General features: G+C 46.1%; 1 protein-coding gene across 4 annotated transcripts in view; it reads left to right on the plus strand.

Moving 5' to 3' along the window:
• LOC140425341 (lysophosphatidylcholine acyltransferase 1-like) overlaps positions 1-14225 on the plus strand; it is a 260484-nt gene that overhangs the window by 68436 nt on the left and 177823 nt on the right. For all 4 annotated transcript variants that reach the window (XM_072509500.1, XM_072509502.1, XM_072509503.1 and 1 more), the window contains exon 2: positions 7690-7832. In XM_072509500.1, the coding sequence (XP_072365601.1) occupies positions 7690-7832 (143 nt within the window). The remainder of the gene's footprint in view (positions 1-7689; positions 7833-14225) is intronic.

Here is a 14225-nt window from a genome sequence, read left to right on the forward strand (position 1 = left end):
GTGCTAAGTGTTTAAGCTTACTTATCGGCTGTTCCAACACTAGGTTATGTTCCTGGAAGGAGGTGAGTACTGCTGCAGAAGACTAACAAGCATTCAAAATTCAGAAATGTTCAGGAATGTAATTTAGAGACTGTTTGATTATACTTGGGGCAGGGAGTGGGTGAGAAGTGGTGTTATTTGGACTTGGATGCATTGATATTCTTTTTGGACCTGGTATCAGCCGTACCTTAATGCTTCTGTTTTCTGCTTCCCTAATCTGAATCTTGTTTAGCGTCTTTCCCTCTGCATTATTGTTTGTGTGAATGGAGGCATGACAACTATATTTTTTTCTGGCAGTATTGAAATTCATCAAAACAAGGTCTTCCAAGAGCTCATTTTTTTTGTAGGATGCAATCAACATTTTGCCTCTACTTGTCTGATGAACAATAATTTGATGTTTTGATGGTTGAGCTCAGAAACCACTTAAGCCCCTTTTCTGCTTGTAATGTTCATTCATGTGCAAAGAGTAAAGGAAGATACAATTGAGACTCAGAATTTCAGTTAACTGGAAGTTTGTGTGTTATTGGGACTGACCCTCGGTACCACCAAACTCCGCCTATATAATATATATCTTATTGTCATGGCCAACGTTCCTCCCTCAACCGATGCCACCAGATGTCAGAAAATGCTGATTTGGCAGCTCAGTCAGCATTTACATAGAACGATACAGAGCAGTACAGGCCCTTCGGCCCACGATGTTGCACCGACATGGGAAGTCAAAAAACAAAAGCCTTCTAACCTACACTATGCCATTATCATCCATATGCTTATCCAATAAACTTTTAAATGCCCTCAATGTTGGCGAGTTCACTACTGTTGCAGGTAGGGCATTCCACGGCCTCACCACTCTTTACGTAAAGAACCTACCTCTGACCTCTGTCCTATATCTATTACCCCTCAGTTTAAGGCTATGTCCCCTCGTGCTAGCCATTTCCATCCGCGGGAGAAGGCTCTCACTGTCCACCCTATCTAACCCCCTGATCATTTTGTATGCCTCTATTAAGTCTCCTCTTAACCTTCTTCTCTCCAACGAAAACAACCTCAAATCCATCAGCCTTTCCTCATAAGATTTTCCCTCCATACCAGGCAACATCCTGGTAAATCTCCTCTGCACCCGCTCCAAAGCCTCCACGTCCTTCCTATAATGCGGTGACCAGAACTGTACGCAATACTCCAAATGCGGCCGTACCAGAGTTCTGTACAGCTGCAACTTGACCTCATGACTCCGGAACTCAATCCCTCTACCAATAAAGGCCAACACGCCATAGGCCTTCTTCACAACCCTATCAACCTGGGTGGCAACTTTCAGGGATCTATGTACATGGACACCTAGATCCCTCTGCTCATCCACACTTCCAAGAACTTTACCATTAGCCAAATATTCCGCATTCCTGTTATTCCTTCCAAAGTGAATCACCTCACACTTCTCTACATTAAACTCCATTTGCCACCTCTCAGCCCAGCTCTGCAGCTTATCTATGTCCCTCTGTAACCTGCTACATCCTTCCGCACTGTCGACAACACCACCGACTTTAGTGTCGTCTGCAAATTTACTCACCCACCCTTCTGCGCCCTCCTCTAGGTCATTGATAAAAATGACAAACAGCAACGGCCCCAGAATAGATCCTTGTGGTACGCCACTTGTAACTGAACTCCATTCTGAACATTTCCCATCAACCACCACCCTCTGTCTTCTTTCAGCTAGCCAATTTCTGATCCACATCTCTAAATCATGCCCAATCCCCAGCCTCCGTATTTTCTGCAATAGCCTACCGTGGGGAACCTTATCAAATGCTTTACTGAAATCCATATACACCACATCAACTGCTCTACCCTCGTCTACCTGTTCAGTCACCTTCTCAAAGAACTCGATAAGGTTTGTGAGGCATGACCTATCCTTCACAAAGCCATGCTGACTATCCCTAATCATATTATTCCTATCTAGATGATTATAAATCTTGTCTCTTATAATCCTCTCCAACACTTTACCCACAACAGACGTGAGGCTCACCGGTCTATAGTTGCCGGGGTTGTCTCTACTCCCCTTCTTGAACAAAGGGACCACATTTGCAATCCTCCAGTCCTCTGGCACTATTCCTGTAGCCAATGATGACATAAAAATCAAAGCCAAAGGCCCAGCAATCTCTTCCCTGGCTTCCCAGAGAATCCTAGGATAAATCCCATCAGGCCCCGGGGACTTATCTATTTTCAGCCTGTCCAGAATTGCCAACACCTCTTCCCTACGTACCTCAATGCCATCTATTCTAATAGCCTGGGTCTCAGCATTCTCCTCCACAACATTATCTTTTTCCTGAGTGAATACTGACGAAAAATATTCATTTAGTATCTCGCCTATCTCTTCAGACTCCACACACAACTTCCCATCCCTGTCCTTGACTGGCCCTACTCTTACCCTAGTCATTCTTTTATTCCTGACATACCTATAGAAAGCTTTTGGGTTTTCCTTGATCCTACCTGCCAAATATTTCTCATGTCCCCTCCTTGCTCGTCTTAGCTCTCTCTTTAGATCCTTCCTCGCTACCTTGTAATTATCAAGTGCCCCAACTGAAACTTCACTCCTCATCTTCACACAGGCCTCCTTCTTCCTCTTAACAAGAGATTCCACTTCTTTGGTAAACCACAGTTCCCTCACTCGACGCCTTCCTCCCTGCCTGACCGGTACGTACTTATCAAGAACACGCAGTAGCTGCTCCTTAAACAAGCTCCACATATCCAGTGTGCCCAAAACTTGCAGCCTACTTCTCCAACCTATCCCCCCCCAAGTCATGTCTAATGGCATCATAATTGCCCTTCCCCCAGCTATAACTCTTGCCCTGCGGGGTATACTTATCCCTTTCCATCACTAACGTAAACATCACCGAATTGTGGTCACTGTCCCCAAAGTGCTCACCTACCTCCAAATCTAACACCTGGCCTGGTTCATTACCCAAAACCAAATCCAATGTGGCCTCTCCTCTTGTTGGCCTGTCAACATATTGTGTCAGGAAACCCTCCTGCACACATTGTACAAAAAACGACCCATCTAATGTACTCGAACTATATCTTTTCCAGTCAATATTTGGAAAGTTAAAGTCTCCCATAATAACTACCCTGTTACTTTCGCTCTTATCCAGGATCATCCTCGCCATCCTTTCCTCTACATCCCTAGAACTATTTGGAGGCCTATAGAAAACTCCCAACAGGGTGACCTCTCCTTTCCTGTTTCTAACCTCAGCCCATACTACCTCGGAAGAAGAGTCCCCATCTAGCATCCTCTCCGCCACCGTAATTTGTTGAGAGATCAACATTTCTGGTGTAAACTTTCAAACATCTGGAAAAATAGACCATTTAGAAACACGAGGGCAAGTAGAATGTCTTGTAAAATACTGAAAGCAAAGGCTATATTTTAAGCGGCACATAATCTTTAAAAGTTGAGGTCTGAAATGGGATCAAGAAAAGCTGGCAAATATAGTAAAATTAGGATCCTATGAAGAACAAAGTAGTCTGACAATGCAGACTGTGCCCTGCCAGCATTGTTCTAATCCCAAGCATCTGAAAGGTTGTACCTGCAGCACTACCTTGTCTGTTCTCCCCACAGAAGATAACTGACCTGCTGAGTACTTCCCGTGATTATTATTTATTTGATTCCCAACTCTTTGCAGTTGGAATCATAGAACGTTTACTGCATAGAAAGAGGCCACTTGGCTCATTATGTCTGCAGTGGCCGAAGAACCACCCAGCCCAATGCTGCTTCCAGAATCTCTAGCCATGCAAATTACTTGAGGTACATATCTATATGCCCCTTAAATAAGTAGAGGGTTTCTGCCTCTCCTACCCCTTCAAGGTACTGGAGAAATGCAAACTTGGTACCATTTTATAAAAAGGGATTGCAAGAAATGCCAAATAATTATAGGCCAGTTAGTCTCACGTCAGCGGTGAGCAAATTAGTCGAACCAATCCTGAAAGATAGGATTAATTGTCACCTAGAAAGGCATGGATAGTCTGCTTGGATTTGTTAATGGAAAGTCTTGCCTCGCAAATTTGATCAAATTCTTTGAGCAAATTACAAGAAGGGTTGATGGAAGGTAGTGCAGTGGATGTGGTGTACATGGATTCTAGCAAAGCATTTGACAAAGTCCCACATGGCAGATTGGTCAAGAAAGTGAAAGCCCATGGCATACAGGGCTAGGAAAGTGTGGCTATGAGGAGAGATTGCATAGGTTGGGAATATTTTCCTTGGAACAAAAAAGACTGAGGAATGACTTAATTGAGGTCTACAAAATTATGAGGTGGAGATGCCGGCGTTGGACTGGGGTGGGCACAGTAAGAAGTCTTACAACACCAGGTTGAAGTTCAACAGTTTTTTTTTTTTGAATCACTAGCTTTCAGAGCGTAGCTCCTTCATCAGGGAGTTATGAGGGAAAGAGATGGGGTGGACAGGATAAAATTCCTCCCTTGGTGGCGAATTCTAGAACCAGGGACATAGATTCAAGATAAATGGCAGAAGGTGTAAAACGTAATACGAGAGTAAACTTGCAGAAAGCATAAAAACTGACTGCACAAGCTTCTATAGATTTGCTTGACAAATCTTCTGGAATTTTTGAGGATATAACCAGTAGCGTGGACAAGAGATGTTGTGTATCTGCACTTTCAAAAGGCTTTTGACAAGGTCGCACACATGCAATTAATGAGCAAAATTAAAGCTCATGGTATTGGGGTAATGAATTGTTGTGGATAGAGAACTAGTTGGCAGACAGGAAACAGAGTGGGAATAAATGCGTCCTTAGTGACAGACAGTGACTAGTGGGGTACCGCTGGGACCCCTGCTGTTCACAATATACATTAATGATTTGAATGAAGGAATTGCATGCAGTAGGTAATGCATTTTGGAAGGTCTAATGCAGGTAGGGAATATACAGTGAACGATAGAACCCTCAAGAGTATTGAAAGTCAAAGAGATCTAGGAGTACAGGTCCACAGGTCATTGAAAGGGGCAACACAGGTGGAGAAGGTAGTCAAGAAGGCATACGGCATGCTTGCCTTCATTGGCCGGGGCATTGAGTATAAGAATTGGCAAGTCATGTTGCAGGTGTATAGAACCTTAGTTAGGCCACACTTGGAGTATAGTGTTCAATTCTGGTCGCCACACTACCAGAAGGATGTGGAGGCTTTAGAGAGGGTGCAGAAGAGATTTACCAGAATGTTGCCTGGTATGGAGGGCATTAGCTATGAGGAGCGATTGAATAAACTCTGTTTGTTCTCACTGGAACGAAGGAGGTTGAGGGGAGACCTGATAGAGGTATACAAAATTATGAGGGTCATAGACAGAGTGGATAGTCAGAGGCTTTTCCCCAGGGTAGAGGGGTCAATTACTAGGGGGCATAGGTTTAAGGTGAGAGGGGCAAGGTTTAGAGTAGATGTACGAGGCAAGTTTTTTACGCAGAGGGTAGTGGGTGCCTGGAACTCGCTACCGGAGGAGGTAGTGGAAGCAGGGACGATAGGGACATTTAAGGGGCATCTTGACAAATATATGAATAGGATGGGAGTAGAAGGATACGGACCCAGGAAGTGTAGAAGATTGTAGTTTAGTCGGGCAGCATGGTCGGCACGGGCTTGGAGGGCCGAAGGGCCTGTTCCTGTGCTGTACATTTCTTTGTTCTTTGTTCAGTATCTCCACATTTGCAGACGACACGAAGCTGGGTGGCAGTGTGCTGTGAGGAGGATGCAAAGAGGCTGCAGACCGGCTGAGTGGGCAAATACTTGGTAAATGCAATATAATGGGGGTAAATATGAGGTTAACCACTTTGGTGGCTAAAACAGGAAGGCAGATTATTATCATCATGGTGGCAGTTTAGGAAAAGGGGAAGTGCAATGAGGCCTGGGTGTCATGATGGAACAGTCGCTGAAGGTTGGCATGCAAGTACAGCAGGCGGTGAGGAAAGCTCATGGTATGTTGGCCTTCACAGTGAGAGGGTTTGAGTATAGGCGTAGGAATGTCTTGCTGCAGTTATTCAGGGCCTTGGTGAGGCCACACTTTGAGTGTTGTGTGCAGTTTTGGTCTCCTAGTTTGAGGAAGGACATTCTTGCTATTGAGGGTGTCCAGCGAAGGTTCACCAGACTATGATGTATGAAGAAAGAATGGATCGACTGGGCTTGCACTCACTGGAATTTAGAAAAATGAGAGAGGATCTCATAGAAACATATAAAATCCTGATGGGACTGGACAGGCTAGATGCAGAAAGAAGGTTCCTGATGTTGGGGCCATCCAGAGCTAGGGTTTACAGTCTAAGAAGACTAAGCCATTCAGGACTAAGATGAGGAAGAATGTCTTCTCTCAGAGTTCTGAACTTGTGGAATTCTCTGCCACAGAAAGCTGTTGGGGCCAGTTTGTTGGATATATTCAAGAGGGAGATGGACTTGGCCTTTGCGGCTAAAGGGATCGAGGGGCATGGAGAGAAAGCGGGAGTGGGATACTGAATTTACATGAGCAGCCATGACCATATTGAATGGTGGTGCAGGTTCGAAGGGCAGAATGGTCTACTCCTGCACCTATTTTCTATGTTTCTATGAGGGTAGTGGGAGTCTGAAATTTGCTGCCCGAGTTGGTGATGGAAGCAGAAACCGTAAAATCTTTTAAAAGGTACCTGGATCTGCACCTTAAGTGCTCCAAGCTACAGGGCTATAGATTGGGTGCAGGAAGGTGGGATTGAATGGGCACCTGGGTGTCCTCGGGCTGGCATGGACAAGATGGGCTGAATGGCCTCCTGTGCTGTAACTTTTCTATGATCTGTGATAAGCAGAGAGTTCCAGACCCTCGTGATCATCTGGGTGAAAGCATTTTACTGAACTTCCCTCTAATCTTTTCACCAATCACTTTAAATCTATGTCCGCTAGTCACTGATGTTTCTGCTGAAGTAAATAGGCCCTTTCCACCCACTCTATCCAGGCCCCTCACAATCTTCTTTGCTTTTATCACCCGAAACTAGATAAATGGCATTTGCTGTAAACAAAATAATAGTGATTGAATATCAGCACACTTTAAAGCCATTTATTTAATGTGAAGAATTTTGGACTATTTGGAACATGTCAGTCTATGCATTATTGGAATAAAAACACTTTTTTGTTGAACTGTTGTGAATAACCCAGTGCCAACACTTTCAAGTATTTATACTCCCTTGCAAGTTAGTGATGTTTGCTCACATTACAGTGCTGATTTTTCCTCTCTGCTTTGGGTGTTCTATTGCAAATAAATTGACCCTCCATTGTATTGGGCTTGTATGTAATAATACTACAATTGCATATTCTACTTGATTATCTTTCTCAATGCAGATGCCCTGCTAGTGTAAAAGTTGGTGCTTTTTGCATAATGGTCAGTTTGGAAAAAATTCTCTTCCTTCCATAGTAGTTCATGAAGCTGCTGGTGTATGGTCACTTGAGCGCACACATTGCTGTCATTCAATCTATGAGTGGTTCAAGCTCCAGCAGCTAAAATTGTGTGCTTTTCAGCTTATCTCTAATTTATTGTTAAAAAACTTGTTTGAACTTTTAAACATCTAATTATTACGTTGAATTAAAATATTAGTGGAAAGTACTCATGGACCAGAAAATTACTGTCTTGTATTCCGACAGTGTGTATTTTAAATTTTGCAGATAGCGATCATGACTGTGACTCTGTTCCCGATTCGTCTCCTGCTAGCTGCTTTCATGATGTTGCTGGCTTGGCCATTTGCATTCCTTGCTGCGTGGGGCCGGATTGAAGAAGAACCTGAAAAACCAATGAATTTGTGGAAAAAGTAAGTCATATTCCTATTATACAACTAGTTGATGAGACCTTGTTGATCAGTACTGTGTGTACACACAAGTTAATTGTGCAGACCACAATATTCAAAATAGGGAATTAGACAAAATCATAAAGTCAGTAATGTTGTGTTGGGTGCTCTGGATCCGTGGAACACATACAGGTCACCAACACTTGAAATAGTGCAACACTATTTTATTGAATCATTAAGAACAAAACAACAAAGAACAAAGTAAAGTACAGCACAGGAACAGGCCCTTCGGCCCTCCCAGCCCGTGCCGACCATGCTGCCCGACTAAACTACAATCTTCTACACTTCCTTGGTCCTTATCCCTCTATTCCCATCCTATTCATGTATTTGTCAAGGTGCCCCTGAAATGTCACTATCGTCCCTGCTTCCACCACCACCTCCAGTAGCGAGTTCCAGGCACCCACTACCCTTTGTGTAAAAAAAACTTGCCTCGTACATTTACTCTAAACTTTGCCCCTCGCACCGTAAACCTATGCCCCCTAGTAATTGACCCCTCTACCTTGGGGAAAAGCCTCTGACTATCCACTCTGTCTATGCCCCTCATAATTTTGTAGACCTCCATCAGGTCGCCCCTCAACCTCCTTCGTTCCAGTGAGAACAAACCGAGTTTATTCAACCGCTCCTCATAGCTAATGCCCTCCATACCAGGCAACATTCTGGTAAATCTCTTCTGCACCCTCTCTAAAACCTCCACATCCTTCTGGTAGTGTGGCGACCAGAATTGAACACTATATTCCAAGTGTGGCCTAACTAAAGTTCTATACAGTTGCAACATGCTAATTCTTATACTCAATGCCCTGGCCAATGAAGGCAAGCATGCCGTATGCCTTCTTGACTACCTTCTCCACCTGTGTTGCCCCTTTCAGTGACCTGTGGACCTGTACACCTAGATCTCTCTGATTTTCAATACTCTTGAGGGTTCTACCATTCACTGCATATTCCCTACCTGCATTAGACCTTCCAAAATGCATTACCTCACATTTGTCCGGATTAAATTCCATCTGCCATCTCTCCGCCCAAGTCTCCAAACAATCTAAATCCTGTGTATCCTCTGACGGTCCTCATCGCTATCCACAATTCCACCAACCTTTGTGTCGTCTGCAAACTTACTAATCAGACCAGTTACATTTTCTTCCAAATCATTTATATATACTACAAACAGCAATGGTCCCCACACTGATCCCTGCGGAACACCACTAGTCACAGCCCTCCAATTAGAAAAGCAACCTTCCATTGCCTCTCTCTGCCTTCTATGACCTAGCCAGTTCTGTATCCACCTTGCCAGCTCACCCCTGATCCCATGTGACTTCACCTTTTGTACTAGTCTACCATGAGGGACCTTGTCAAAGGCCTTACTGAATTCCATATAGGCAACATCCACTGCCCTGCCTGCATCAATCATCTTTGTGACCTCTTCGAAAAACTCTATCAAGTTAGTGAGACACAACCTCCCCTTCACAAAACCATGCTGCCTCTCACTAATACGTCCATTTGCTTCCAAATGGGAGTAGATCCTGTCTCGAAGAATTCTCTCCAGTAATTTCCCTACCACTGACGTAAGGCTCACTGGCCTGTAGTTCCCTGGATTATCCTTGCTACCCTTCTTAAACAGAGGAACAACATTGGCTATTCTCCAGTCCTCTGGGACATCACCTGAAGACAGTGAGGATCCAAAGATTTCTGTCAAGGCCTCAGCAATTTCCTCTCTAGCCTCCTTCAGTATTCTGGGGTAGATCCCATCAGGCCCTGGGGACTTATCTGCCTTAATATTTTTCAAGACGCCCAACACCTCTTTTTGGATCTCAATGTGACCCAGGCTATCAACACACCCTTCTCCAGACTCAACATCCACCAATTCCTTCTCTTTGGTGAATACTGATGCAAAGTATTCATTTAGTACCTCGCCCATTTCCTCTGGCTCCACACATCGATTCCCTTGCCTATCCTTCAGTGGGCCAACCCTTTCCCTGGCTACCCTCTTGCTTTTTATGTACGTGTAAAAAGCCTTGGGATATTCCTTAATCCTATTTGCCAATGACTTTTCGTGACCCCTTCTAGCCCTCCTGACTCCTTGCTTAAGTTCCTTCCTACTTTCCTTATATTCCACACAGGCTTCGTCTGTTCCCAGCCTTTTAAACCTGACAAATGCCTCCTTTTTCTTTTTGACGAGGCCTTCAATATCTCTAGTTATCCAAGGTTCCCGAAAATTGCCGTATTTATCCTTCTTCCTCACAGGAACATGCCTGTCCTGAATTCCTTTCAACTGACACTTGAAAGGCTCCCACATGTCAGATGTTGATTTACCCTCAAACATCCGCCCCCAATCTAGGTTCTTCAGTTCCTGCCAAATTTTGTTATAATTGGCCTTCCCCCAATTTAGCACATTTACCCGAGGACCACTCTTATCCTTGTCCACCAGCATTTTAAAACTTACTGAATTGTGGTCACTGTTCCCGAAATGCTCCCCTACTGAAACTTCTACCACCTGGCCGGGCTCATTCCCCAATACCAGGTCCAGTACAGCCCCTTCCCTAGTTGGACTGTCTACATATTGTTTTAAGAAGCCCTCCTTACAAACTCTGCCCCTGGCTTAGTGAGTCCCAGTCAATTTTGGGGAAGTTGAAGTCTCCCATCACAACAACCTTGTTGTCTTTACTCTTTTCCAAAATCTGTCTACCTTTTTGCTCTATCTCCCGCTGGCTGTTGGGAGGCCTGTAGTAAACCCCCAACATTGTGACTGTACCCTTCTTATTCCTGATCTCGACCAATATAGCCTCACTGCCCTCTGAGGTGTCCTCCCGTAGTGCAGCTGTGATATTCTCCCTAACCAGTAGCGCAACTCCGCCACCCCTTTTACATCCCCCTCTATCCCGCCTGAAACATCTAAATCCTGGAACGTTTAGCTGCCAATCCTGCCCTTCCCTCAACCAGGTCTCTGTAATGGCAACAACATCATAGTTCCAAGTACTAATCCAAGCTCTAGGTTCATCTGCCTTACCCGTAATACTTCTTGCATTAAAACATATGCACTTCAGGCCACCAGACCCGCTGTTCAGCAACTTCTCCCTGTCTGCTCCGCCTCAGAGCCATTATTCCCTAGTTCTCCCTCAATGTTCTCACCTTCTGACCTATTGCTCCCGTGCCCACCCCCTGCCATACTAGTTTTAACCCTCCCGTGTGACACTAGCCAACCTCGCGGCCAGGATATTTATGCCTCTCCAGTTTAGATGCAACCCGTCCTTATCTAGGTCACACCTGCCCCGGAAGAGCTCCCAGTGGTCCAGATAAGGGAAACCCTCCCTCCTACACCAGCTTTTTAGCCACGTGTTTAGCTGCTCTATCTTCCTATTTCTAGCCTCACTGGCACGTGGCACAGGTAGTAATCCCGAGATTACAACCCTAGAGGTCCTGTCTTGTAACTTTCTGCCTAGCTCCCTGAACTCCTGCTGCAGGACCTCATGCCCCTTCCTGCCTATGTCATTAGTACCAATATGTACAACGACCTCTGCCTGTTTGCCCTCCCCCTTCAGGATGCCCTCTACCCGTTCGGAGACATCCTGGACCCTGGCAGCAGGGAGGCAACATACCATCCTGGAGTCTCTTTTACGTCCACAGAAGCACCTATCTGTGCTCCTGACTATAGAGTCCTCTGTGACTATTGCTCTTCTGCGCTTTGATCCTCCCTTCTGAACATCAGAGCCAGCCGTGGTGCCACTACTCTGGCTGCTGCTGTTTTCCCCTGATAGGCTATCCCCACCCGACAGTATCCAAAGGGGTATACCTGTTCGAGAGGGGGACAACCACAGGGGATTCCTGCACTGACTGCCTGCCCTTTCTGGTGGCCACCCATTTCTCTGCCTGCACCTTGGGTGTGACCACATTTATATAACTGCTATCTATGACTCTTTCCGCCACCTGCATGCTCCTAAGTGCATCCAAGTGCCGCTCCAACCGAACCATGCAGTCTGTGAGGAGCTCCAGTTGGGTGCACTTTCTGCAGATGAAGCCACCTGGGACGCTGGAAGCCTCCCGGACCTGCCACATCTCACAGTCCGAGCACTGCACCCCTCTAATTGACATTGCGTCAATTAATTAGTAAATTAAATTTAAAAGTTTTTAAAAAGTTACTGTTAACTATCTGTTTCCTAGCACTAGATTTCTACTATAAATGTGAAAGCTAAATACAGTACTCTCCGATCTCTGGCTTAGATACCCCTCTAAATTATAATTAAGTAATTATGTTTAATCAGTTTACCAATGCTTAATTTTTTTAATTTAGTGTCGATTCCCAACCAGCCAATCAGGTCACAGCTTTTCTGTGATGTCACTTCATTTCCCCCCCCCCCCCCCCCCCCCCCCCCCCCCACACACACACACACAATTTGAAAAGGTAATAAAAGTAAAAATGAGTAAAAATCACTTACTTACCTTCTGAGGGTCTCAGATCCTCTCTGGTTCTCTCCCTTTCCTGATTACTTCACTTCACCAAATTACCAAGTTCCAAATTCCCACTCTAGATGTGTCTCACTCAGGCTGTGTCTCTTTGACCTGCGCAACGCTCTAACTGTTGTAACATACTCTGACTGTGGGTGAACACGATACTAGCTTTAACTGAAGACCTTTGCCTTGTCCTAACCAGTCGATCCACTCAGCACATGGTGAATATCTGTGCTGCAGACCGTGAGCTCTGTCCTCCTAGCTAGCTGCAGCTCGAATGAGCGGGAACTCTGATGCCCCCTGTCTTTATAGTGTGTTTGCTCTAACTGGTGATTGGCTGTGCTGTGTGTGTGTGTTGATTGGTCCCACTGTGTGTCCATCAGTGTGTGTCTGCACCATGATATACTGGTGTATATTATGACATCCCCCCTTTTATAAAAGAATGTACCTGTGTGGTAATAAATAGTGTATGGTGAGAATGTCCCTGACTAAGTGTGTGTGAAATATTTACAGGACTATGTACATGAGAACTAAGCTATTTACATGGGGAGGCGCCTGGTACAGAAAAACAGTATGTCACAAGAACAACGAGATAAACACTATATACAAACCATGTGAACGATCAAACGGAAGAACAGAACAAATCAGAAAGTCCATAAGTCCACAAAGTTCACAAATTAAGTCTCTGAGGTTGGCGACGAATTCTGGTTGACTGCCTCAAGGGTGGGTCGGGAGCCGCCGGCTGAGGAGCGGGCTGGACTGCATCAGAGTGAGGAGGATGCAGAGTGACCGGGATCTCTGCATAGTCCATGGCAGGGTCAGCAGGAGGGCGAGGCGACAGTGGAGGATCACGTAGCGAGCGCGGAACGAGACGAAGGGCGCGTCGATTGCGCCGTAGAATGGAGCCATCCGGTAGACGAACCAGGAACGAGTGGGGGGGCCACCTGCTGAAGGACCACAGCGGTTGCAGACCAGCCACCATCCGGAAGATGGATGCGGACGTTGTCATCTGGAGCCAGCGCAGGGAGATCAGCTGCACCGGAGTCATGAGCTGCCTTGTGCTGTGTCGAGACAGCTGCATCCGTCGAAGGACTGGAACGTGGTCGAGGTCTGGGACATGAATGGATAGCACCATCGTCCTCCGGGTGCGACCCGTGAGCAACTGGGCTGGCGACAGGCCAGTGGACAGTGGGGCGGAGCGATAGGCCAGCAAGGCGAGGTAGAAATCGGACCCAGCATCGGCAGCCTTGCAGAGGAGCAGTTTGACTATGTGGACGCCCTTCTCCACTTTGCCGTTGGATTGGGGGTACAGGGGACTGGATGTCACATGTGCAAAATTGTACTGCCTGGCAAAGTTGGACCATTCCTGGCTTGCGAAGCAGGGGCCATTGTCCGACATCACAGCGAGTGGGATGCCATGTCGAGCAAAGGTGTCCTTACAGGCACGGATGACTGCAGACGATGTGATGTCGTGCAACCGTACCACCTCCGGGTAATTTGAAAAGTAGTCCACAATCAGGACATAGTCTCTACCCAGCGCGTGGAACAGGTCGATGCTCACCTTGGTCCAAGGTGACATGACCAACTCATGGGGCTGCAGGGTCTCATGTGGTTGGGCCGGCTGGAAGCGCTGACAAGTGGGGCAGTTGAGCACTGTGTTGGCTATGTCGCCATTAATGCCGGGCCAGTACACTGCCTCTCGGGCCCGTCGGCGGCACTTTTCCACGCCAAGATGACCCTCATGTAGCTGTTCCAGGATGAGCTGGCGCATGCTATGTAGGATGACAATGCGGTCCAGTTTCAGAAGAACCCCGTCTACTACCGCCAGATCATCTCTGACGTTATAGATCTGGAGCATTGGCCCTTAAACCACTCGTCTGTTAGGTGGCGCATGACCCGCAAAGGATCAGCCGCTGTCTC

The sequence above is a fragment of the Scyliorhinus torazame genome, chromosome 6 (assembly GCF_047496885.1).
Source record: "Scyliorhinus torazame isolate Kashiwa2021f chromosome 6, sScyTor2.1, whole genome shotgun sequence".
NCBI classification, from domain to species: Eukaryota; Metazoa; Chordata; class Chondrichthyes; order Carcharhiniformes; family Scyliorhinidae; genus Scyliorhinus; species Scyliorhinus torazame.